At 37.4% G+C, this 23697-nt stretch overlaps 2 protein-coding genes and 1 long non-coding RNA gene across 3 annotated transcripts; 2 read left to right on the forward strand and 1 right to left on the reverse strand.

Annotated features, from left to right (window-relative positions):
* LOC109946719 (golgin candidate 5-like) lies at positions 8132–9692 on the forward strand. Its single transcript, XM_020555354.1, has 4 exons — positions 8132–8146; positions 8726–8800; positions 8951–9065; positions 9328–9692. Exons 1-4 carry the CDS (start codon positions 8132–8134, stop codon positions 9690–9692), a joined length of 570 nt encoding a protein of 189 aa, XP_020410943.1.
* LOC109946581 lies at positions 11385–12389 on the reverse strand. The gene is made up of 4 exons (XR_002269703.1): positions 12300–12389; positions 11940–12044; positions 11722–11808; positions 11385–11550 (listed from the first exon to the last, which is right to left on the reverse strand). It is a non-coding gene; the product is annotated as an uncharacterized LOC109946581 (long non-coding RNA).
* On the forward strand, positions 17424–19054 carry LOC18792590 (stearoyl-[acyl-carrier-protein] 9-desaturase, chloroplastic). Its single transcript, XM_020555357.1, has 3 exons — positions 17424–17491; positions 17605–18118; positions 18488–19054. Exons 1-3 carry the CDS (start codon positions 17424–17426, stop codon positions 19052–19054), a joined length of 1149 nt encoding a protein of 382 aa, XP_020410946.1.

The following is a 23697-nucleotide window of genomic DNA, read 5'->3' on the forward strand; positions in this document are numbered from 1 at the left end:
TTAAACACTCCCATTTCTCCCTAGGAAGCTTATTTTCCTCTTTGGTGCTCAACTCATGCTGACCTTGCTCCTATGCCACAATCTCCTCATGCTAAGCTAAAACTTTATCTGTAAGCAAGCATAAATCACCTGTAAGCAGCCATCATTTTCGTTGGTGAAGGTAACCAGAACACTTCCTAAGGCTTTACTGCCCTTTCGAAGTGCTTTTGGGGCTTAATTTTCGAACTCAGGCACATGGGGCAATTTCAGTAATTTTCCCATTACGGCAGCCCAGCCCATTTGCTGCTGCCGGAAGAAAAGGACCCCCACATAAATTGGCGACTCTGCTGGGATTAAGCCATTATCTTCATCAATGCCTCCAAGGAAGAAGGACAGAGCCAAGCTTGTCATTCAAACACCATCGTTGGAAGAGCTGCTGCTAGAAGCAATAAACCAAAGAAAATAAAGAGATAAGAGCATTCCTTCTTTCCCTTTCTTTTTTTGGCTATCTGCTTTGCAGAACAAACATGATATCGATTGCTCACATGCTCCCTTTGTTTATGCCTTACATCTCCATTCTCAAGTAAAACAAGATCTTGTAAGAGGGCTGGGGGCTTTGGCAAATTCATCATTCATGCCTTTGAGCGAACTACACATGCAAACTCCAAAATACTTGGGGGTTTCGTGCCAAGCAAATCTGTAAAAAAAAAAAAAAAAAAAAAAAGAGGAGTCAAAATTCAATTCCAAATGACTTGGGGGCTTCCTGCCAATTAAAAAAAAAAAAGTCAAGCACAAGCACTTCAAAGTTTCTCATGCTAAACTAAGCTATACCTTGGTTCCAAGAGTTGTGTGAACATTATTCACATCAGCAAGTCCAACTATATCATTCCAAGCCAAGTTACATTCTTCCAGCTCCTACTCTACAAGCAAAGAATTTATGGCACTTACCTCATTTCAAATCTTCTTAACCCCTGCCCTATTTCAAACATCATGCTAGTATATATGCTCCTTAACCCCCAAAGCTCAATTTATCCATGCAACTCAAGATTGAACAAGTCCTCTTCGGAATGCTGCTTGCATCACCTCCATTTTTTGAATTATAGTTGACTTGTTTCTTGTGGTTCAATGAGCTTTGGTTGCTTCAGTGTTTGAAGGCTTTTGAGATCAAGTGATCATTTTGAGTTTTGTCATTTGTGACTTTGAGAGTTTTGTTTTGATTGATTTTTTGGCTGTCCTTTCATATGTTCACCGCCTCTCATATTTATAGAAAGTGCTGGAGTGGGGCCTCCAATCTTTTAATATTGGGCAGCAAATTTTTCAAAGAAAGATCTTTTATTTTAAATTCTAAGAAAGGGGAAGTGTATCTGTTCTGGCAGAAAAGCCATCAACAGTTAGTTCTTATGGTGATCACTTCCTGCTTTTCCTGAAATAAAACCTAATCCCTTTTTAATTTTTAATTGCCTTTTGCAAGAGTGCAATCTGTCGTGATGGTTAGTTTGCTTTTCCTGATGGAAAACTCCTTGCTTCCTACTTGTCTCTTTAGAAAATGTAGTCTGCTTATCCCTTGGAAATGATATCCGCTCTGGTGCAGAATTTTTCAGTATATAGAAAGGGATTTTGATCTTTTGGCTGCAAAGATTCAGAGACGTCTTCCTTTTATACTTTCCTTCATTAACTCCCTGTCAACTCCTTTGTGATAGTTAAGATTTTTGACTTTTTCACAGTTTTAGGATTTCACGTGGTGCTTCCTAAAAAGATATGTTGTTTTTGCTTTCTAGATAGAGACCAAGTTTTTGGGCCAAAATTCTGCACGCCCAGCCCAGCACAAACAGATCCTGGGATTGAAAAAGGAAAGTGTAGAACTATGTGGGATTCACAGGCAGTGCAAACAGATCCTGGGATTCACATGCAGTGCATACACAATCTGGTTGGAAAAGACTATTCTCAAGCAATGCTGCTAGAACTGGAAGGATTGGACACAAGCATAATTAGTACCCTCAATAAACTCTTAGCAGGAAGCAAGCTGTTGCAAGAGCCTATAACAAGAGAGTTAAAAACAAGAGTTTTGAGGAAGGAGAAATAGTCTGGAAAACAGTTCTGCCCCTCGGAACACATGTGGCTGGTTATGGAAAATGGTCACCTACTTGGGAAGGACCTTTCATAATTCGAGAAATTCTCGGATTGGGGGCATACAGGTTACAGGATCGAGATGGAGATATTCATGCTGCGGCAATCAATGGAAAATGGCTGAAGAAATTATATCCAACTATGTGGGATTCACAGGCAGTGCAAACAGATCCTGGGATTGAAAAAGGAAAGGATAGAGCTGTTGTTTAAATTCTTGTTCAGAGTTGTGCTTTAATTTTACTTTAGTGTATTTCATTTCTGCCTTCTTTCATTTTATTTAGGCAATAGAAATTGAAAATGCAAAAGTTCCACAAAAATAAATAGCTTTTATTAAATATAGTCTTTTTTCGTGACTAAAGTTTTATTACATTTTGATTTTCAAAATTCAAAACCCTAATTTCCTAAGGGTTTCTTGCAAACTAGTCTTCTTGATGGAGAGTTCTTTTTGAAGCAGTATCACCTGGTGGATTGAAGCCTCTGCAATCTCCAATGCTGGCTTGGAAGCTGAGACCATGCTCTGCACAAGAAAGGTAGCCTTGGTCTTCGAACTCAGTCCAGCCCTCCCTACATTCTGCCAGTTGCTTATGGAGTTCTTCAATTTGCTTCTCCAGCTTGTCGACAGTGGCCTTGGCTTCTTTATAGCCTGCAACCATCTGGTCCAGTTCTGCCTTCTGTTTTCCATAATCGGCTAAGTTGGCTTCATGAGTAGCCTTGCAGAACTCAGAGGTTTTGAAGGTAAGCTTGAGATCCTTATAGCGATCGTGAAGGTTGAGTACATCTCTGGCCAAGCCAAGGCTTTTCTCAAGTATAGGCTTGGGAGCCATGTTCTGTCTATACAGTAGGTCCAGGTCCTTCATCAATTGGTCAAAATCTTTTCTATTTTCATCCAATTCCAGCTCAGTAGATTGCCAGATCTTCACCCTCTCCATTGCCTCATCCACAGCCTTGGACTTGGCCTTGCCAAGAGTGGAGCTAAGCTTCTCAAGTTTGACCAACCTGGAATCTAAGTCCATAGCTTCAAACTTTGCCAATTCTGGATCAGCAAATGAGGCCGTGGTAGATGAACCTTGAAGAGAATGGATAGGTATATGCAGACAAAGATTACAAGTCTGTTCTAGGGAGAATCAGAATAGAAAAAGGGCTAAAGGACAATAATACTTACAACTACGATAGGAGGCTTCAGAGTTCCAGCAGTTCTGGTCACTTCTGCTTGGAAAGACTGATGGTTAAAGAAACAAAGATAGGACAAAATTGCAGAAACCAGACAGAGTTAAAATAAGAACAGAAAATTACCACAAGTCCGGGAACAGCAGCAACTACCTTCTATAACTGCAACAGGAAGTTCTGCCTATTCCACAAGCTTTGATGCAGATTGCTCTGCCTACTCCACAGGTATTGGAACTGTAGTGGAGTGTTCTGCCTCTGCCCTTTGAGTTTCCTGCTTCTTCTTTGCCAAAGCGATGCTCTTTGTAATCACTTCAGCAGGAATCTCCTCCTACAGATAGACAGAAGTCAGAACAGAAGAAGAAAACAAGACAAAATTGCTTTTGTAGTTAGAGAACGAGACTCACCTCTTCTTCCACTTCTTTTGTCTTCTCTTGGGGCCCTTCTTTTTCTTGCTCCTTCTCCTCTTCCACTGCCTCGTAAGCCTCCCTCAGCTCTGCATCCGTCCCAGAGGTAGTAGTAGGAGCTGATGTAGGTTCTGTGGCCACATACTCCACCATAGTCCTCTTTCTAAGTCTTTTTGACCTAGTAGAAGCAGAATGAGGACTTTCAACTACAAAGAACATGCAATAAATGATTAGAACATGAGTTGAATTGAATTAGATAGGGCAGAATCGAATTAGGAAAGCTCAAATTCTCAAGATTTACCTGAAGTCTCAAGCTGGACAACACTATCCTGGGCTAGAGCAATCTCTTTTCTCTTGTACCTTCTGCCAGAAGGAGTCGCCTCAACAGCAATTAGGGAAGACAAATCTATTCAGCCAATAGAGAAGAAACAGTATGTGCTGCTAATCCCTATCCTTCTCAGCACTAAACTTCCTCAAATAATTGGAGAATGAGCAGTTCTGGTTGATTGTGGCTGGAGAGATAGTGAATGACTTGGCCAGTTTTTCTTAGTTCTTCCTCCTATGATAGTCACCAACTACATCCACTGGCCTTCCATGAGGTTTGAACCCAAAAATCTGCGCCATATCCAGTAGAGTTGGAGTCATATAGCCTACACGAAAATCAAACGTGTTCCTGGCAGAATTCCAGAAGCAAAGGGCAACAGCCAGAAGATTCTCATCTCTGTTGATGGACTATTTGTCCAGCCATTTTCTAGTGAGTTCCATACCTTGGAAGAAGTCTGTCAGTCCAGTCTACCCATTTCACCGCGCTATTTCTCACTTCACTGGAGGGAAATGAGCGACTTAAATTCTTGCTGACTCAAGTATGAGAAGCTAGGGCAGAAGAGCTCTAAAAGCATAGAGGAGCTTCAACATCTTCTTTAATCAAATCTGCTATTTCAGTTGGGACATAACCGAACCAATGAGGCCCCAGAACAAGAGTATTCCTGAACAAATGTAACACGTTCTCATCCAGAATGTTTTGGGCAAAAGGATGAAGCTTGCTCCGAACTTCAATCGCATACTTATCAACGTCTACGCCAATAATAAAGGTAGGAGGAACAGAAGAAGAGGAAGAAGCAGCGCGTGAGGCCATTTTTAGTTTTTGAAATAGAAGGAATCGAATCAGAAGAAATCAAGGTTGGGTAGCAGAAAAAGGCAAAAGATTATGAGGATTCTGAAAGAAATCAGAGTTTGAAAGAGTTAGGTTTTGGGATGAACAGGAGCTGAGGGTTTGAATTTCTTTTCAAGGCTCGGAATTGTGGCTAAAAGAAGGCAAGACGTCATCTGATGATGACTAGCTAGTAACTAGCTAATAACTACCCAGTTTCCCACGAAGTCTAGTTCAGTAGACAAGACGTGGCAGACGTGGGTTAATTGAAATGGAAGAGAGTGGCATGCAACATTAATGGCCAATTGATTCAAATATGAACCGTTAAAAATTGGAACTGTTTTACAAAACATTTCAAATTCAAGGGGGCATTGTTTGGGCCAAAATTCTGCACGCCCAGCCCAGGATCTGTTAGCCTACGAGAATAAACTTGGGCTTTCAGAACAGAGAAAAGAAATTAGTCCAAGCCCAAGTTAGATTTTTTAGACTACCAAATAGACCCAAGATTGGAAGAAGGCCTAGTGCATGTGATTTGCTCAGCCCACAGTCCCAAAACTCAACTTGGGCTTGGCGTGATCGAGTGAAAAATAGAGAAACAGCCCAAAATTAAAAGAAACCCACGTGACATCTGACTTTGAAAAGTCAACAATTAGTCACAAGAGAATTGATAGGGAATTAATGAAGCCAGGTCTTAACAGGAAGACTTCTCCGAATCTTTCCAGAGAAAAAGATCATAATCCTTTTCTAGATTTAGAAAAATACTGCAGGAGTCATTTCCAAGGGATAAGCAGGCTACATTTTCTAAAGAGATAAGTAGGAAGCAGGGAGTTGTTCATTTGGAAATTCAAACTAACCATCACGGCAGATTGAACTCTTACAAAGAGCAGTTAAAAGCTGAAAAGGGATTAGGTTTTCTTTCAAAGAAAAACAGGGAAGTGATTACCATAAGAACTGACTGTTGATGGCCTTTTTGCCAGAATAGATAAAATTCCCTTTTTCTTGGCATTTAAAATAAAAGATCTTGTTTTTAGAAAATCTGCCGCCCATTATTTAAAGATTAGAAATCCCACTCCAGCATTTCTTATAAATATAAGAGGGGGTGAATAGATCAAAAGACAGCCAAAAAATTAATCAAAAAATAGTAACTCAAAATGAGCACTTGATCTCAAAAGCCTTCAAAACACAGAAGCAACCAAAGCTCATTGAGCCACAACAAACAAGTTAGCTAGAATTTAGAATCTCTAAAGTCAATTCGGTTTCAGAGAAATAATCATACAAAACGAGATTTCTCTCGTTACAAATTTGGTCCAGCATAAGCCAAAACAAGCGGAGTTCAGGTTTTACAAATATGAAAACTTCAACAAATTTATGGAGAGCCTAACCAAGCAGAATAGGTACTACAGTGTAGTTTCAGCTCAATAATCATAAAATCTAGCCACTTCTGCCCCTTCCAAATTGAAGAGGTTCCAATTCTGCCCGTTCAAAAATCCCTTCAGGGCTTGAAATAGATTAAAGCCTTGCCAAACTCAAACGTTGGTATCAATTTACAGCTGAAACCTGACAGTTGAACGTGTTGATAGTCTAATCCAGCACAGACACATCCAACCTAGTCCGGATCAAAAGTAGCTATCCAGGCAAAAATTGAAGTCCAATGCTCTTTTGTCTTTTTTAGAGTTGGTCTTTCCCTTTTTGAGCCTTGTAAAAGGCAGTTCTGCCTGAAACAATTTACTTTCTTGCCATTTATTCTGGCCAGAACTACCAGTTTTATACTGTGAAAAATTATGATGTCCTCACCAGTCTGAGGCAAGAAAAGAACTTACTTGGGAGATATTCCTCATCCAAATTCACAATCGCTTGTTTAGAAATCAGTAACTTGGGGCACAAGTTATCCATTTTTAGAGAAGTCTGTTAGGATTTTTATTGCTAGCAGTGGCACGCTCATACACAAAAGAAAGTTGACTTGTTGACCAGTTAATGGTTTTCAAGACAATGAGGAACTTTACCCTACCATCACTAGAACAAATATAAAACAAGTGAACACCAAGTAGTGAGATTTTTCATAGAAGTTGGGCTTTTATCCAAAACTGTGTGTATCAGTTCTTTAGTTACAAATAATAGGATTTTATTCTTTTTAGATCAGGGCTGTATTTGTAAAAAAAGGGTCTGGGCTTTTCTAGTGTCTTGGTTTTTCTTCTTCTGATTCCTGTAGATGAAAGCCAAAATATTTTGGTCCATGGGTCCGATAAATTCTGGGCTAGTCTCGCAGAAATTGAGAAATTAGTATGGGCCTTCTCTATTTTGGGCTACTCTTCAATTTCCTTTAAACATTAAGCCCAAGCCGTGCTCATGTTTTGTGGGTTGCATAAGTAGGCTGTGGTTGCAGAATTTAGGCGCAAACAAATAATAATCTTACAAGTGTACAAGATATAAATAAAACTTTATCACTCTCAACTAATCCAACTTCTCTAATTTAGTCTTTATCTTGCCCACTAATTGATCTGAAAAACAAAATAGGTGAGGATTGAGAAAACCATCGCTTAGTGAGTAGATTATGTAATATGCCAGTCAAGCAATGTCATTTTACCCTCTAGAAATATAATAAATAGATACATAATCCAAATCATATCACATCATTACTTCATATATCGGTTATCCTTCAAAATTTGTACCCAGAACGTAACCCCTATCTGCCTCATTTCCCTATGTCCTTGTCTGGTATATTTATCCTTTGGATACTCGTCACTGAAGTTCTCGTGTTCCATGAATAGTATGCACTTCGCAACAACTCCAAATAATATATATTGGGTGAAATATTGCACAAATAAGACATGCTTGACTTGAAAATAGAGAGAGATTTGTAAAAAGAATAAATCCATGATAATCCATGATTTTCATATTTGTCACAAAATAAGAACTTTTAGAATACATTACATAATCCACTCACCATGATAATGATAATTATAAAAGGGAAATAGCTTAAAATGCCACCTTTTTTATAATTTTAACTAAAAATACCATCCCTTCCCAATTTTTTTACAACTACCACCTATAAATACATTTTTATTGTGGAATGATTGTACCCATTTCAGTTTTTTAGAAATTGGGTTCTCTCTCAACTCTCTTGGCTCTATCTCTCTCTTCAGCCCTTCTCTCTCCCTCGTGTAACTCTCTCTCTCTCTCCAACGCAATCGTCTTTCTCCCTCAGTGGTGGCTATTCATCCAAGCTTAACTCCACGATTCACATCCACGAGGTACTGTTCATCTTCCTTGTCTTTGAAATTTGGGGTTTTTGTGAATTTGGTTTATGGTGTATGGATTTGTAAGAAATTAATTTAGGGGTTTCTTCGAAATTGGTTTTGGGTCTCAATTCTTTGTGCCCAAGTACTAATTAATACCAGTCATGGAGAATTGTCACTGAATGAAGCATCCGTGGAGAATTGTTGGATGAAAATATCTTTGCTATATTCATGCTACTTCCTCTTGCGGGTGGTTTATGTTGAGTTAATATTTAAATTTTAAAATGCATTCTTTTTTCAATTTTGATTTCAACGTTTTCTTCAAAATTGTTTGTGTGTAAATGCAAAATAAAGGCATAGATTCTAATTGGACTATTCATTTTGCCCAAAAGCATTCCTGATGCTTGATCTTTGTCAGTGTAACAATCATGTTATGGAATTATAAGTTTGCACATACAATTTGATGGTTGTCTAATTATATGTTTCATGTTTTGGAAAATTTCTGGTATTTCTTGAAACCAACCATGGTTGACTAGTTCACATTCTCATTATCAATTTTTTTTTCTTTCCCAATTTGCTTTATCCGCCATATAGTATTGTGATTTTAATAATTATTTTTCTTATAGATGTTCACATATTAACTGGTGAAAATAATTGAACAGAGAAAATCCAATGATGCAGAAGTCGAGTCACTGCGAAAGGAATACCATCAAAGGGTTGCAACACTTGAAAGGAAGGTAGGTCTTCTCATAAAGTCTTGTTTATAATCGTGCTTGGATTGATCTAGGTGTTATATGTGCCCCTTATGTTTTTGATGAAATTGGTACTTGCCTATTTTTAATTCAGCTCCTGATAATTGGAGGGGCTATGCCAACTTATGATTGCAGGTGTATGCTCTTACAAAGGAAAGGGACACGCTTCGGCGGGAGCAGAATAAGAAAAGTGATGCACCTGCTCTTCTGAAGGAAAAGGATGAAATAATTAATCAAGTTATGGCTGAAGGTCTCTTTCTGTCCCTGTCTGTCTCTGTTTCTCTTGAGAAGCTCAATATGTTCTACATATTTTGTGCCTCATAGTGAATTTCCGTTACTTGTTAATCATGATTTCCTTAGCGTATTTAATTGCATTGTGTTTCTCGTTTCGGGTAGAACAGAGTTTTCAATGATAGGATTTATTTGGAAAAAAGGAATTCTGGTAGTTATGCTGTGTTCTCTATTTTTGCATGAAAGTTGAAAGTAAGATGTCCCTTCTATATGTGTGACAGCTTCAGGATTATGGCCTTCGTCTACTGAAAGGAAATTGCTATTTGATCCTGTTATATCTTTTATGGGACAAACAAATGAGGGAAGTAGTGTTGATTCATCACAGAAAGCTGAGTCTTCAGAGCATCCGCCAAAGGTTGACAAATCATCAGGGGAATCTGAATCTCCACAAAAACTCTCTATTGTTGAGGCAAAGGAAGGGGTCAAAACAGAAACTTTACAATACTCTTCAACTGAACAGATGGCTGATAAGGAGGAAACTGAAGTTGTCAAGGAAGAAACAGATGATAAGCATGCTGCGACGGTGGAGGAAACAGAGACTGTGGTAGCAGAGCCTGAAAAATCTGAATCTGAATCTGAAAAATAGAAAATCAATATGTTGGGGGTTTTTTGGCTAGCTAAAAATCTGTGAGAAATGATGAATCCATCTGATTGCAGCCTATTTAATGTTTAATACCTTCATTAAAAAAAGGTTGTTGACAGTGCTTTGACTATCTTGCAGATTATAATGGCAAAACCAGCAGGTGGCCCTAGTGAGAGAGATCAGCATGCAGGGATGGATGAGGACTAATTTTGTGTGTATGACAATTGACTATCTTTGCTTGTATTGCTCTATGTTAGGGATCTTTTGTTCCATTTTAGTAACAATTTTGTTTAGGAGAAAAAGAAACATATTGCAGTTCATGCTTTGTAAATGCCATCTTCTGTTATGATGGACACGTGGTATGCTCTTGTTGGGTAGGTTTTGGATTGAAACCGTGGTCGAGTGCTTGAGCCATGTTTAGTGTGAAGCTTGAATGGATTTTCTTTTCTGTTGTATTTGGCCCTTGTCTTTTCAAGCATGCCAAAAATCATCCTAGTTTTGTAATATGTGGTTTGTGTCCAATTAATTTACTGTGGACCTCGCATTTTTGTACGCAATATTTGATAGCTGCCTTCTTTTGAACGAAGATTCATTGAGGGAGAGAATTACTTTCCTTTTGAATATGAATCGATGTGCAACTCCAACTATCATTTCAAAGGTCAACATCAATTCATGCTAATATAAGGATGGATAACAATTGTCGTGTCCATGAGATTCGAATTCAGGATTACTTTTCAACGAAGTGGAGACTCTGTTATTAGACCAAATGGCCATTGACATACGATATAATAGCAATATTAGGCCAATACATGTACACTATAGAGGCAATATTAAAGCAATATAACCACAATACGATAGCAATAATATTACAATATCACCTATAAAAATATAATTATTGTCCACTTATTGCTGATTTTTCACATGTTCAGAAATTTTGTTCTCTCTTAGCTCACTCGGCTCTCTCTCTCTGGCACATCTCTCTCTCTCTTTGGTATCTGTCTATCGCAGCTCTCTATCTCTCTCTCTCTCTCTCTCTCTCTCTCTCTCTAGTGCAACTCTCTCTTTGCTCTCTTTCTGTAGCGCAGCTCTCTCTCTGTCTCTCTCTAGCTTCGTTCTGCCTCTTTCTCCCCTTATTCGCTCTCTGTCACTTTATTCATACCTTCCTTTTTTTGTAAATTATTTTTTAGTTGTTATTATTTTTTAAAATAATTTCTTACAATGTCTTACGATGCAATTATGATGCACCTGACTGCCTGTTTTTGAAAGGCACGTTGTTTCTTTCTCCTCCTCGTCTTCTTTTTGAATGCAATATGGCCCAAACAGTAAACCCATTGATGAGCTGTAGTCAATATACATACACTAGAGAGGCAATATTAGGTCAATATAATGGCAATACGATAGCAATAGCATTACAATATACATGCAATATGATGGCAATATGCATACAATATTAGTACAATACACAGGCAATATTAGTACAATACACATGCAATAGGACAGCAATATTAAGTCAATCTACATACAATACACACACATCCATTACAGACTACAATTTAGATATGGAAAATAAATCGCCACCGAACCCTAACAGTACTATCCCAAGAAATTTCTTTCATAAAACTTGACAATTCAATTGTTATTACATAGTCAACCAATCTTTGCTCTATTACATACATACTTCCCACCTATATTATAAATAATGGAGAGCTCACAAATTCTACTAATTTGATCTTAACTTCATCAATTTGTTCTTCGTTGTATGAGTTAGCTCTCCCTTCTTGCACATTTTCCAAGTTGTTCTGTTCTCCTCCCGTGTAGCAATATCAGCAACAACAGGTTATCTACATATCTGAAATCATAACTGCACATGATTCTCAATTAGCAAAGAGGAAAACCATTTTCTTTTATAACTTCAGTTCTGAAATATATAACAAAATGCAAATATCTTTGCTTCTGAAAAGGAGCAAAAGTTTGTCAACCAATTCATAGTAAAAACGAAGAAACTAGTGAACATAACCAGAAAAATGCTAACCTGCAAAACCAACTCCAATACTTTAACCACATCATTAATACTTGAGATTTTCTTCTCATGGATTATGATTAGAGGATTTTCCAATTCCTATCAGCACATACACAAGTTTGAAGATAATCAGCATCAAGCAAAAAGGGACTTGAGGTGCTGCTAACTTTAACAAGCAGCCCTCTAACAGTTTCAAGACATAGTTATCGCTGAGTCAAACTAAAACTTACACATTTCTGATTGTTCTGGTTGGTGATGAAATAAGGGGATATGTAGCCCCTGTCTAGCTTCATTCCCTCAACAACCTCCAGCTCGTTGTCCAATGTTTTCCCATCCTGCAAAAATTAACATAGTGTGAAGCTTACATGTTTTGGGTATCATTTGGGAATAAAAAACTAAAATAAAATTATTTGCCCTCCAATATATTTCTGTACAAATTTCATAAGACCCATACATACCTCACTTTAAAACAACAATAAAAAGAAGCTGATATCATCCAGATTTCAGCCCTTGCAATATGGTAACTACACTAATATGCCTATGACAAATCTGCTGACTAGAAACAGACATAGGCAAATAAAGTCACATACCCATCAGCACAGCCACTGTCCAGGTCGTGATGAGATACAAGCCAATAGACGACCACAACCAAATTGCTCTTCAATATGCTGGTCAAGAGTTGTCTTTATCAAACCAAATCAGAGAACCACAATTTTAAAGATTCTAACATAAATGAATTACCTGAAGTTTAGTAATCAACCCTTTCTTCTCTTCTTCAAACTCTCTGATCTAGTATTCAGAGAAAAATATATAAGAATACCTAGCAGTGAAAGGATTAAAGAATGACAAAATCAGACAATGAATAAACCGGCTAGCATACCTGAGCCCTTAATTTCCTAATCTGTTCTTCTTGAGCAGCCTGCTTTTTTGAAAGCTCTTCACCTGGTACATAAAAATGCAAAAATGAAGGAATTTCCATAATTATTGATATGATTGCATAAAGAAACCCTCCTCGCATCCACAATAGAACATTGGCTACGTTGAAATTCACTATGAGGCACAAAATATGTAGAACATATTGAGCTTCTCAAGAGAAACAGAGACAGACAGGGACAGAAAGAGACCTTCAGCCATAACTTGATTAATTATTTCATCCTTTTCCTTCAGAAGAGCAGCTGCATCACTTTTCTTATTCTGCTCCCGCCGAAGCGTGTCCCTTTCCTTTGTAAGAGCATACACCTGCAATCATAAGTTGGCATAGCCCCTCCAATTATCAGGAGCTGAATTAAAAATAGGCAAGTACCAATTTCATCAAAAACATAAGGGGCACATATAACACCTAGATCAATCCAAGCACGATTATAAACAAGACTTTATGAGAAGACCTACCTTCCTTTCAAGTGTTGCAACCCTTTGATGGTATTCCTCTTGCAGTGACTCGACTTCTGCATCATTGGATTTTCTCTGTTCAATTATTTTCACCAGTTAATATGTGAACATCTATAAAAAAAATAATTATTAAAATCACAATACTATATGGCTGATAAAGCAAATTGGGAAAGAAAAAAAAATTGATAATGAGAATGTGAACTAGTCAACCATGGTTGGTTTCAAGAAATACCAGAAATTTTCCAAAACATGAAACATATAATTAGACAACCATCAAATTGTATGTGCAAACTTATAATTCCATAACATGATTATTACACTGACAAAGATCAAGCATCAGGAATGCTTTTTGGCAAAATAAATAGTCGAATTAGAATCTATGCCTTTATTTTGCATTTACACACAAACAATTTTGAAGAAAACGTCGTTGAAATCAAAATTGAAAAAAGAATGCATTTTAAAATTTAAATATTAACTCAACATAAACCACCCGCAAGAGGAAGTAGCATGAATATAGCAAAGATATTTTCATCCAACAATTCTCCACGGATGATTCATTCAGTGACAATTCTCCATGACTGGTATTAATTAGTACTTGGGCACAAAGAATTGAGACCCAAAACCAATTTCGAAGAAACCCCTAAATCAATTTCTTACAAATCCATACACCATAAACCAAATTCACAAAAACCCCAAATTTCAAAGACAAGGAAGATGAACAGTACCTCGTGGATGTGAATCGTGGAGTTAAGCTTGGATGAATAGCCACCGCTGAGGGAGAAAGACGATTGCGTCGGAGAGAGAGAGAGTTACACGAGGGAGAGAGAAGGGCTGAAGAGAGAGATAGAGCCAAGAGAGTTGAGAGAGAACCCAATTTCTGAAAAACTGAAATGGGTACAATCATTCCACAATAAAAATGTATTTATAGGTGATAGTTGTAAAAAAATTGGGAAGGGATGGTATTTTTAGTTAAAATTATAAAAAAGGTGGCATTTTAAGCTATTTCCCATTATAAAATCTTGCAAGACAAACCCACACGTTCTCCATCTTGTTTCTTCTCTCTCTCTCTCTCTCTCTCTCTCTCTCTCAAAACACTACTACATGGTAGAAATCTATTCTAAAGAATTGGAATGAATGATTGAAGTAAGGAAGGATGAAATTTATAAGAGAAGCTAAGGATGCAACCAAATAAAATTTATATATATAATATTCTAAACCACCAAAAGATAAAATAGAAAACAAGGGAATAATGTACACTCATTCCCCTTTGGCCGATGATATCCTAAAGGAATATGTGACTCATTTATTTCCCCCAATGATACCACAACACCACTTGTTACTAGCATGTAAGGTGGCCTGGCAGTGATGATTTGATTAAAATCAATTCCCAGTCTCTACACGTGGAAAATACGAATGGTGTCATCTTTGACCCAAAAGAATGATCTCAAACTCGGCTTAAGATTTAATAACATATAAGTCTTCACAATAAATATTAAATAAAGAAATGTCATATTAATAAATAATGAATATGTAGTATGAATATTTATTTAAAATAATATATATATAGTTTTTTATTTATAGAAAATGAATAGGGCTCTCTCTCTCATCCATTGGATTTGGTTGGATTTCGAGATGGATCCGCCACGCCAACTCGACTCCTTTATCTGGAGTTATGGAAAGCCGCTTCTTAAGAATCCATCATTTGTGCAAAGGACCCGCTAGTGTAGTGGTTTGGAGTATTTACTCCCTCAGGCAAGGTCCTGGGTTTGAGTCCTAGCATCCGTGTTGTGTGTGTGAGTTTAATATGCTATCGCCCCTTTCAATAGAAAAGGTCCTAAAAAAAATAAAAATAAATAAAAAGAACCCATCATTTGTTTATACGTTACTTTGTCTGGTGTACTTATTTTTGCAAGCTTCAAAGAAGATCATAGATAAGATAATTTATTTGGAAGTATCCCGCCATTCCAGGCCCAATCAAATACTTAAGGTCTGTTTGTTACACAAGCTTAGCTTGGCCTGGCTTGGAGCCTAGCTTGGACTACATTTTAGTCTCATGTTTATTTCATCTAATCCTAGTCTTGGATGAGATTGCTAATACCGGTCCACCAAAAATACCTTCTTAGGAGGAGGCTATTAAACCCATGTGGAAAGGGAGGACTAGTTCCATACTCACCAATGTATAAGATGCATATATTATATTGTAATAATAATAACATATATTATTATTCTTATTATTATATACCCATATATATATATATATTATATTTTATATACACACACACACACATATATATAATATGTATATACAATCCCCTTCTATTGAGGGATGCCTTAAATAATTTTATTTGAGGGATATCCTTTAGGGTACCCTACAATATATATATATATATATATATATATTTTCAACGATCCAAATCTTCTATTTTTTAAGTCTATATTCATAGATCATCCTTGCAAAAATTAGACAAATTGGAAATCGTTTCGACATTCAATTGTATCCTACAAAATCAATGAACATGGTACTTCAAGAAAGTACTATAATTTTAATAACACAATTGAGTGGTCAAATGATATCGGATTCAAGTGATTTTTTGTAAAGATGATCTTTGAATGATTATCTAAAACATAGACGGTTTGGATGAGTGAAATACAATGCAGAGTAGACCTTACAAGAGTATCCCTCAAATAAGCTAATTTGAAGGATCCTTCAATGGAGGCTTTTTGTATGTATATATACACATATATACATATGCATCAGAATGCGCGGCTACCAAGCTGTGAATTTGGATGAATAGGTGTGTGAGAAGTGTACAGGCAGTGGGGTTAGGAGCAAGCGTTGGCGCTTAGAATTTTTTTTTTTTTTTTTTAATTGGATGAAAGGCTGCTTGAAGTTAAGTTCAAGCAGATTTTTAATTACACTTTTTTTCCCAAATAAAAAAATATAATACTTTATTAATATTTTAATTTATATGGGCGGTTTTACCCCTCAATTTAACAACAAAATTGACGGACTTTGACTATAGGACCCATTTGATACTAAATAGAGAGTTGAAGTACCATTGAAATGAAATTTTAATTGGTGGACCAAAATGATACTGGGGCAAAAATTAAGGGACTATTTCGGTCATCAACCCTATAATATATATACACCTACACATACACACACACACGCACACACACACACACACAAGCGCGCGCGCACACACACACACACATATATCATACTCATGTATATATTATAATATACATATATACATGTATACACACACACATATATATATTATGTATGAATATAATATATGTATATATATATTCAGAGAGCTTTTATTGAGGGATCTCTCAAATAAGCTTATTTGAGGGACATCATTGTAGGGCCCACTCTGTATTGTATTTCACTAATCCAAACCTTATATTTTGTAAGTATTCATTCAAAGATCATCTCTACAATAAAACACATGAATCCAATATCATTTGACCACTCAATTGAGTTATTGAAATTTTAGTACTTTCTTGAAGTACAATGTTCATTGAGTTTGTAGGACACAATTGGATGTCGAAACGGTTTCGATTTGTCTTTTTTTTCAAGGATGATCTATGAATGAAGACTTGAAAAAAAGACAGTTTGAATTGTTGATAAAAAAATTTGTACGGTACCCTAAAGGGTGTCCATCAAATAAGAGATCCCTCAATAGAAGAGGACAGTATATACATATTATATATATATATTATAATATACATATATAATATATGTATTTATACATTTATACATATATACATATATATATATATTTGGAAAAATAAAAAAATCTAGTCTTAGTCCAAGTTTTCATCAAACACATTAGTGTTATCCAATTTAAATCAAGTCAAGTCAAGCCAAGACAGTCCCTAAGTCAATGTCAAAACAGTCTTGTGTAACAAACGAGGCCTAATAGTCTTCAATTTGATTCATGTACCCACTTCGCAAGAGGGAGAGAAGTCATAGAAAGACTTCTTCCGGTTCTCTGTAACAATTTAGAGTAATTCAATTTAAAATCAATTGAAAATGAGTAGATAGGCCCATTTCCAAACGTGCGACAATATTCTGAACAAAACATTTTTTGCATGAAATAACATAATTTGTTTTCCCAACGCATGAGCTTTCGTATTTATGCCACACACACAACGCATGATTTGTTTTCCCAAATTAGAGGGAAGATTGTTAAGTAGTCGTTTCGTTTGCTTGGTTGGGTTGGGCATAGGCTAGCTATAGGTTTAATTAACTCAAAGTATCTTTCCTTAATATTTAACTCACTGTAAGTGGATGATCTCATCTTCATCTCCCACCAATGTTGATCACCAGCTGCCTCACATCTCCCAAGTTCTTCACGGCCTCATCCAACCCTGCACCTTCAAAGTGAGACACTTTTAATTTGCTTTATTTTATTATCTTATCCATGTTTGTCTGTTTTACTAATATATATTAATGTATGTATGCAGAGATCTGAAGGTTGATGAGAAGATTAATAGGGATTACAGTTACAAGAAGGCTTTTATGCCACGGCGAGAGTTGCTTTATCAAGAAATCACTCATTCCATGTCACCTGAAAAAATTAGCATCTTTAAATCCCTAGACGACTGGGCTGAGGACAACATCTTGACTCACTTGAAACCTGTTGAAAAGTGCTGGCAACCTCAAGATTTTCTGCCTGATCCAGCGGCTTCCCGAGATGACGGTTTTCTTGAGCAAGTCAAGGAACTGAGGGAGAGGGCAAAGGAGGTTCCAGATGATTTCTTTGTTGTTTTGGTGGGAAATATGATCACTGAGGACGCCCTTCCCACTTACCAAACAATGCTCAACACTTTGGATGGAGTTGCAGATGAAACAGGTTCAAGCCCTACTTCTTGGGCAGTCTGGACCAGGGCCTGGACTGCTGAAGAGAAAAGGCATGGTGACCTTCTTAATAAGTATCTCTATCTCACCGGACGAGTCGACATGTCCCAAATTGAGAAGACCATTCAGTATTTGATTACTTTTGGAATGGTATGTTACACCTTAAGCATATATATATTTATATGCATCTAATAATTAAATTAATCAATTAATGTTATCTCCTTCTCCTTAATAGAAAATTGAGACCGTTTGATAACTATTTCTGTTTCGATCAGTTTCTAGTTTTTATTTTAAATAAAACTGAATATCGGAAACATGTTTAGTATTAATATATATAGTCTTCAAGTGTACACAGAGTAAAAAACTGAAAACTGTTTGAAAGCTCAATTTAGATTAATGTCTAATGGGAAATTATTAAACATTGATTTTAGGGTAAAAACATGTTATTTAGGCCCTGAATTTTCTTGTGTATACTTAACCTGCATGTATAAATGTACATATATGTGTACGTATTCGTAGGATCCCGGGGGAGAGAACAATCCCTACTTGGGGTTCATATTCACTTCATTCCAGGAAAGGGCTACCGCTATCTCTCATGGGAACACTGCCAAACTTGCCAAGAAGCATGGGGACTTGAAGTTGGCACAAATATGCGGCATAATAGCCTCAGATGAGAAGCGCCATGAGGCTGCCTACACCAAGATTGTGACCAAGCTCTTTGAGTTGGATCCTGATTATACTGTCATTTCATTAGCTCACATGATGAGGAAGAAAATCACCATGCCAGCTCACTTGATGTATGATGGCCGTGATGACCACCTTTTCCAACACTTTTCCAGTGCTGCGCAGCAGTTAGGTGTCTATACCGCCAATGACTATGCCGATATATTGGAGTCGTTGCTTGCCACGTGGAAGGTAGAAACCCTCGTCGGACTTTCACCTGAAGGCCGAAAGGCTCAAGAGTTTGTTTGTGGGTTGCCACCGAGAATAAGAAAGCTAGAGGAAAGAGCTCAAGCAAGGACCAAGCAACCACCCATGTCTGTACCTTTCAGTTGGATTTTTGGTAGACAAGTGAGGCTTTTGTGAGGGAGGATGTGAGATTTCTTAATCTTATGTACAATACTGTTTTCAGGGAATGTATTATTTATTAGCTAGCATACTCCATGTGTTTTTGAGCTGTTGAGAATGATAGTCTCGTACTCATATTAGTCAGTATAAAGACTAGCACAGAAAGAAAAACTAGTGCGATTGCATGTCTCACCTATTCCTTCCTTGTATGTTTGATTATTCACATTGCTTCCCTCTTTTTGGACAAAAACTAGTGCTTGAAGGAGTTTTGGTCCTCCTTTGCTTGAGTTATATATGTAGACATGTCACTACCAAGCTATCAAATGATTTGGATGGAAAGATTTTAAGCAACGTGATCGCGCTTATAACTTCTAATCAACTGATTGTTCAGCCAAACACGAAATCCCATCTTTGGCATTTGTTCTTTCTCTTACATGGGGTCAATAATGGTTAGGCTTTGTATTTTGATTTTTAAGGTTTTTAAGAGTTTATGATAAATATAAATGTGATTAAATTAAATGACGAGAAATGAAGTGTTATAAAAGGATAAAAGAAATAATGAATTTAAAAGTGAAGAACAAAATAAGAACGGCGAAGAAGAATAAATCAAGGTCTAAAATATTGATGATTTTGGAAATATTGGTAGTCCAAAAACACGGAAGTTTCTAAGGAAATATTTGGATATTATCGATATCGATAAAAAATTGAATAAAAACCATGGAAATTGTAAGAAAAACTCGAAATTTTTTCTTGAAACTTTGGAGGATTTTTATTTAGTCAATTATCTATTACTTTATCACAAATTTTTTGAAGGAAATGCATTGCATGAGAGGTTTAACTGATTTAAATTAATTATACAGCAAGTTGACAAACACTGCGAGTGCAGAAAATATGTAGTAATTAATGAAAGAAGATTAAACACACCATAATCATTTATTTATAATGATTTATTACAATATTTTACAATTTATACATTGCATGGTAAGATACATGAGTGACTTAGTACCGCATAGAGTTCCTATAAGGTTCAAACACTACTACAAAAATCGCAATAGACAACGGGAATCCACCGTTGTGTAGACGTTTTTTACATCATCGTGAAATTGACCGCCATCTTTTGATGCATATGTTCACTCGTTTTATGTTTGCTCCTGTGATGGTAGGGTAAAGTTCCCCTTGCCTAAAAAACCATTGACTGGTCAACAAGTCAACTTTCTTTTGTGTGCGAGCGTGCCACTGCTAGCAATGAAAATTCCAGCAGACTTCTTAAAAATAGATAACTTGCACTCCAAGTTACTAATTTCTAAAGAAGTGATTGTGAATTTGGGTGAGGAATATCTCCCAAGTAAGTTCTTTTCTTGCCTCAGACTGATGAGGACTTCACAATTTTTCACAGTACAAGCTGGTAGTTCTGGCCAGAATAAATGATAAGAAAGTGAATTGTTTTTTGGCTGAACTGCCTTTTACAAAGCTCAAAAAGGGAAAACCAACTCTAAAAAAGACAAAAAAAGGGCTGGACTTCCATTTCTGCCTGGATAGATGCTTCTGATCCGGGCTGGATTGGGTATGTCTGTCCTGGACTGGACTGTCAACAACTTCAACTATCAAGTTTCAGCTGTAAATTGATACCAACGTTTGAGTTTGACAGAACTTTAATCTATTTCAAGCCCTGGAAGGCTTTTTGAACTGGCAGAATTGGGACCTATTCAGTCTGGAAGGGGCAGAAGTGACTAGACTTGATGATTACTGAGCTGGAACTACACTGTGGTACCTATTCTGCTTGATCAGGGCTCTTCATAAATTTGTTGAGGTTTTCATATTTGTAAAACCCGAACTCTGCTTGATTTGGCTTATGCTGAACCAAATTTGTAACGAGAGAAATCTCGTTTTGAATGACTTATTTGTCTAAGTCTGAACTGAAGTTGGAGATTTTGATTTGTAGCTGGCCTTTTTCTTGTGGCTCAATGAGCTTTTGGTTGCTTCAGTGTTTTGAAGGTTTTTCCAGATCAAGTGCTAATTTTGAGTTTTTGTTTTTGATTGATTTTTGGCAGTCCTTTGATCTGTTCACCTTCTCTCATTTTTATAAGAAATGCTGGAGTGTGGGCTTCTAATCTTTTAATAACGAGCTGCCAAATTTTCCAAAAGAAAGATCTTTTATTTTTAAATGCAAAGAAAAAGGGGGAAGTTATCTGTTCTAACGGAGAAGAACCATTAGTAAACCATCAATAATCAGTTTTCAGGAAGGTCTTTTCCTTGCCATTCTCTGTTTTTCTTGAAAAAGAAAAAGAACACAATCTGTCGTGATGGTCAGTTTGCTTTTCTTGTTTGAACAACTCCCTTGCTTCCCACTTATCTCTTGAGATTGTAGTTTTGCTTATCTCTCACCTGTTCTGATGCATAATTATATACAAAAGGATTATGATCTTTTGGCCTCAGAGTTTCAAAGAAATCTTTATGCTAATGACATGCTTCCATTAATTCTCAATCAACTCTCTTGTGATAGTTGAAATTGTTAACTTTTCAAAGTCAGGTAGTCACGTGGGTTCTGAGAATAGGCTTTCTAAACAGATCTGCTGACTTTGTACTCTGGGTTTTGAGATCAATGGTGAGCATTTTAGAAGCTGGGCCTAATCCAATTCTTCTTTAGATTTTTCTTGATCTGCTTTAGTGGTCAATTGCCATTTAATTTGGCATTTTTTACAACTCTGCCATTTCGTAAAATACGTGGGCTTCTGATGTGGATTTGGGCTCTCTTTTCTTTGGAATCAAAGCCCAATCCTTTGTCTTTTCTGTTTTTGCGGGCCTTTCTTTTGCGAAGATGGGCTTGCGTGTTGATTTCTTTTGCGAAGTTTGAATTGTTTTTAAACGGTTTCAAACTTAATGATTGGCCAATCAAATGATGCGCTCCATTTCATGTTGTTGCACTAGCGCACGTCTGCCTATTGAACTAGACTTCATGGGGGAAGTGGGTATTTTTAACGGCTATTTTAATCTGGGTAATTTCTTCACTTCCCACGATCTTTCTTCAAACTTTTTATGAGATTTTTTCATAACCTTGTTCCTGTTCATCCAAAACCTGACTCTGTTTCAGCTTTCATTTCCCTTCGGAAACCTCTGATCTTTCGCTCGTTCTTTCAATTTTCCTTGTCTTTGTCAGAAACGAAAAATGTCTTCCCTAAAAAATCGTGCCCAAAGCTCTTCTTCTTCGCGATCTCCTATTTATCTTACTAGAGATGGGGTTGATCGACATGCAATCGAGGTTCATAGTGAACTTCACCCATATGCGCAAAAGAATTTAGATGAAAACGTCCTTCATCTGTTTGAAAACACCCTTGTTCTGGGTCCTCACTGGTTTGGCTCTGTGCCGGAAGAAATGGCTGATTTGTTCAAGGAAGATGCTGAGGCTCCTCTGTGTTTTCCAAGTTCTATGCCTCTTGCTTCTCATACTTGGGTCAGTAAGAACTTGAGTCGTTTGTATCCTTCGAGTGAAGTGAGGAACAATGCAGTGAGGTGGTCTGATTGGATTGACAGGCTTCTCCCGAGGCATGGAGCTTATAGAAGAAGGCTAGAATTTACAACTCAATTCTTCTGTCTAAGCATTCTGTCAATAGAGATGGGAAGTTACTGGCTGCTGCTCTGTGCTTCTGGAATTCTGCCAGCAACACTTTTGGCTTCTGTCTGGGCCCCATTACTCAGACTCTGCTGGATCTGGCTCAAATATTTGGGTTCAGGCCCCATGGGAGGCCTGTTAATGCTGTTGGTGACTGCCATATAGGGAAGAATCGAGAGAGATTAGCCAAGCCTTTCACCATTCATGCTGCCACGATCAACCAGAATTGTTCTTTTTCCAATTTTTTGAAGAAGTTTAGCACTGAAAAGGATAGGGATCAGCAACACATGCTGTTCCTTCTATACTGGTTGAACAGGTTCGTTTTCCCTAATCGTTCCTCAGTAGTTTTGCTGGAATACAAGCATTTGGAAAAAGCTTTGCACAACCATGCTGATGTGGCGCTTGGTCCCACAGTTCTGGCTCATCTGTATAAGAACCTTCACAGCACCATTCTGGAGAATCCACTGAATATCTCTGCTCCTAGCGCATTCTGGATGATCCAGATCTAGCTGCAAGTTTATTTCCTAGAATTGAGGTTTCCAGACATTGTTCTGCCTGAAGACCAGGTTATGGCGGTCCCCTTGATGTGGGCAGAGGTGCCTAAGCGCTCAATTGAAGAATACCTGGTGTTTTTTAGGCGTTGCACCAAGAGGTCTGCTGCTCAATGGCAAGTGGTACTTAGAAGAACATACCCTTGGTTCCAGCTTGGATATAGACTCTTTGAGAAGGAGCCGGAAGAAGAAGAAGCAAAAATTGATTTCAAAAAAAAGTTTCTGAGTGTGACGCTGCCTCGGGATATGCCTTTCGGTGGGGGCAAGCCTCCTAATTAACATTTGGGAACAGAAGTCTATCATCCCAACTTCTGTGCCAGACAGCTTGGCTGCCCCCAGCTCATTCCTCTCAAATCCTATAGAAGTTGTAATCGTGCTACCTCATGGAAGGTTTCAGATGATCTAGACGTGCACAAGGATTGCAGGTGCTCGGTGAACAAGATTAATAATAGTGTGGATGCCTCTATCCATCCTGGGAGCCTAATTCTTGCAGTTCTGGG

The sequence above is a fragment of the Prunus persica genome, chromosome G1 (assembly GCF_000346465.2).
Source record: "Prunus persica cultivar Lovell chromosome G1, Prunus_persica_NCBIv2, whole genome shotgun sequence".
Taxonomy (NCBI): domain Eukaryota; kingdom Viridiplantae; phylum Streptophyta; class Magnoliopsida; order Rosales; family Rosaceae; genus Prunus; species Prunus persica.

Bases quoted from the DNA above. Each gene is read 5' to 3' on its own strand.
- LOC109946719 (XM_020555354.1), top strand. The intron at 8,801-8,950 runs GTAGGTCTTCTC...TTATGATTGCAG, and splicing joins TTGCAACACTTGAAAGGAAG to GTGTATGCTCTTACAAAGGA. The intron at 9,066-9,327 runs GTCTCTTTCTGT...TATGTGTGACAG, and splicing joins TAATCAAGTTATGGCTGAAG to CTTCAGGATTATGGCCTTCG.
- LOC18792590 (XM_020555357.1), top strand. From the start codon at position 17,424: ATGTTGATCACCAGCTGCCTCACATCTCCCAAGTTCTTCACGGCCTCA. The intron at 17,492-17,604 runs GTGAGACACTTT...GAAGATTAATAG, and splicing joins TCCAACCCTGCACCTTCAAA to GGATTACAGTTACAAGAAGG. The intron at 18,119-18,487 runs GTATGTTACACC...ACGTATTCGTAG, and splicing joins ATTTGATTACTTTTGGAATG to GATCCCGGGGGAGAGAACAA.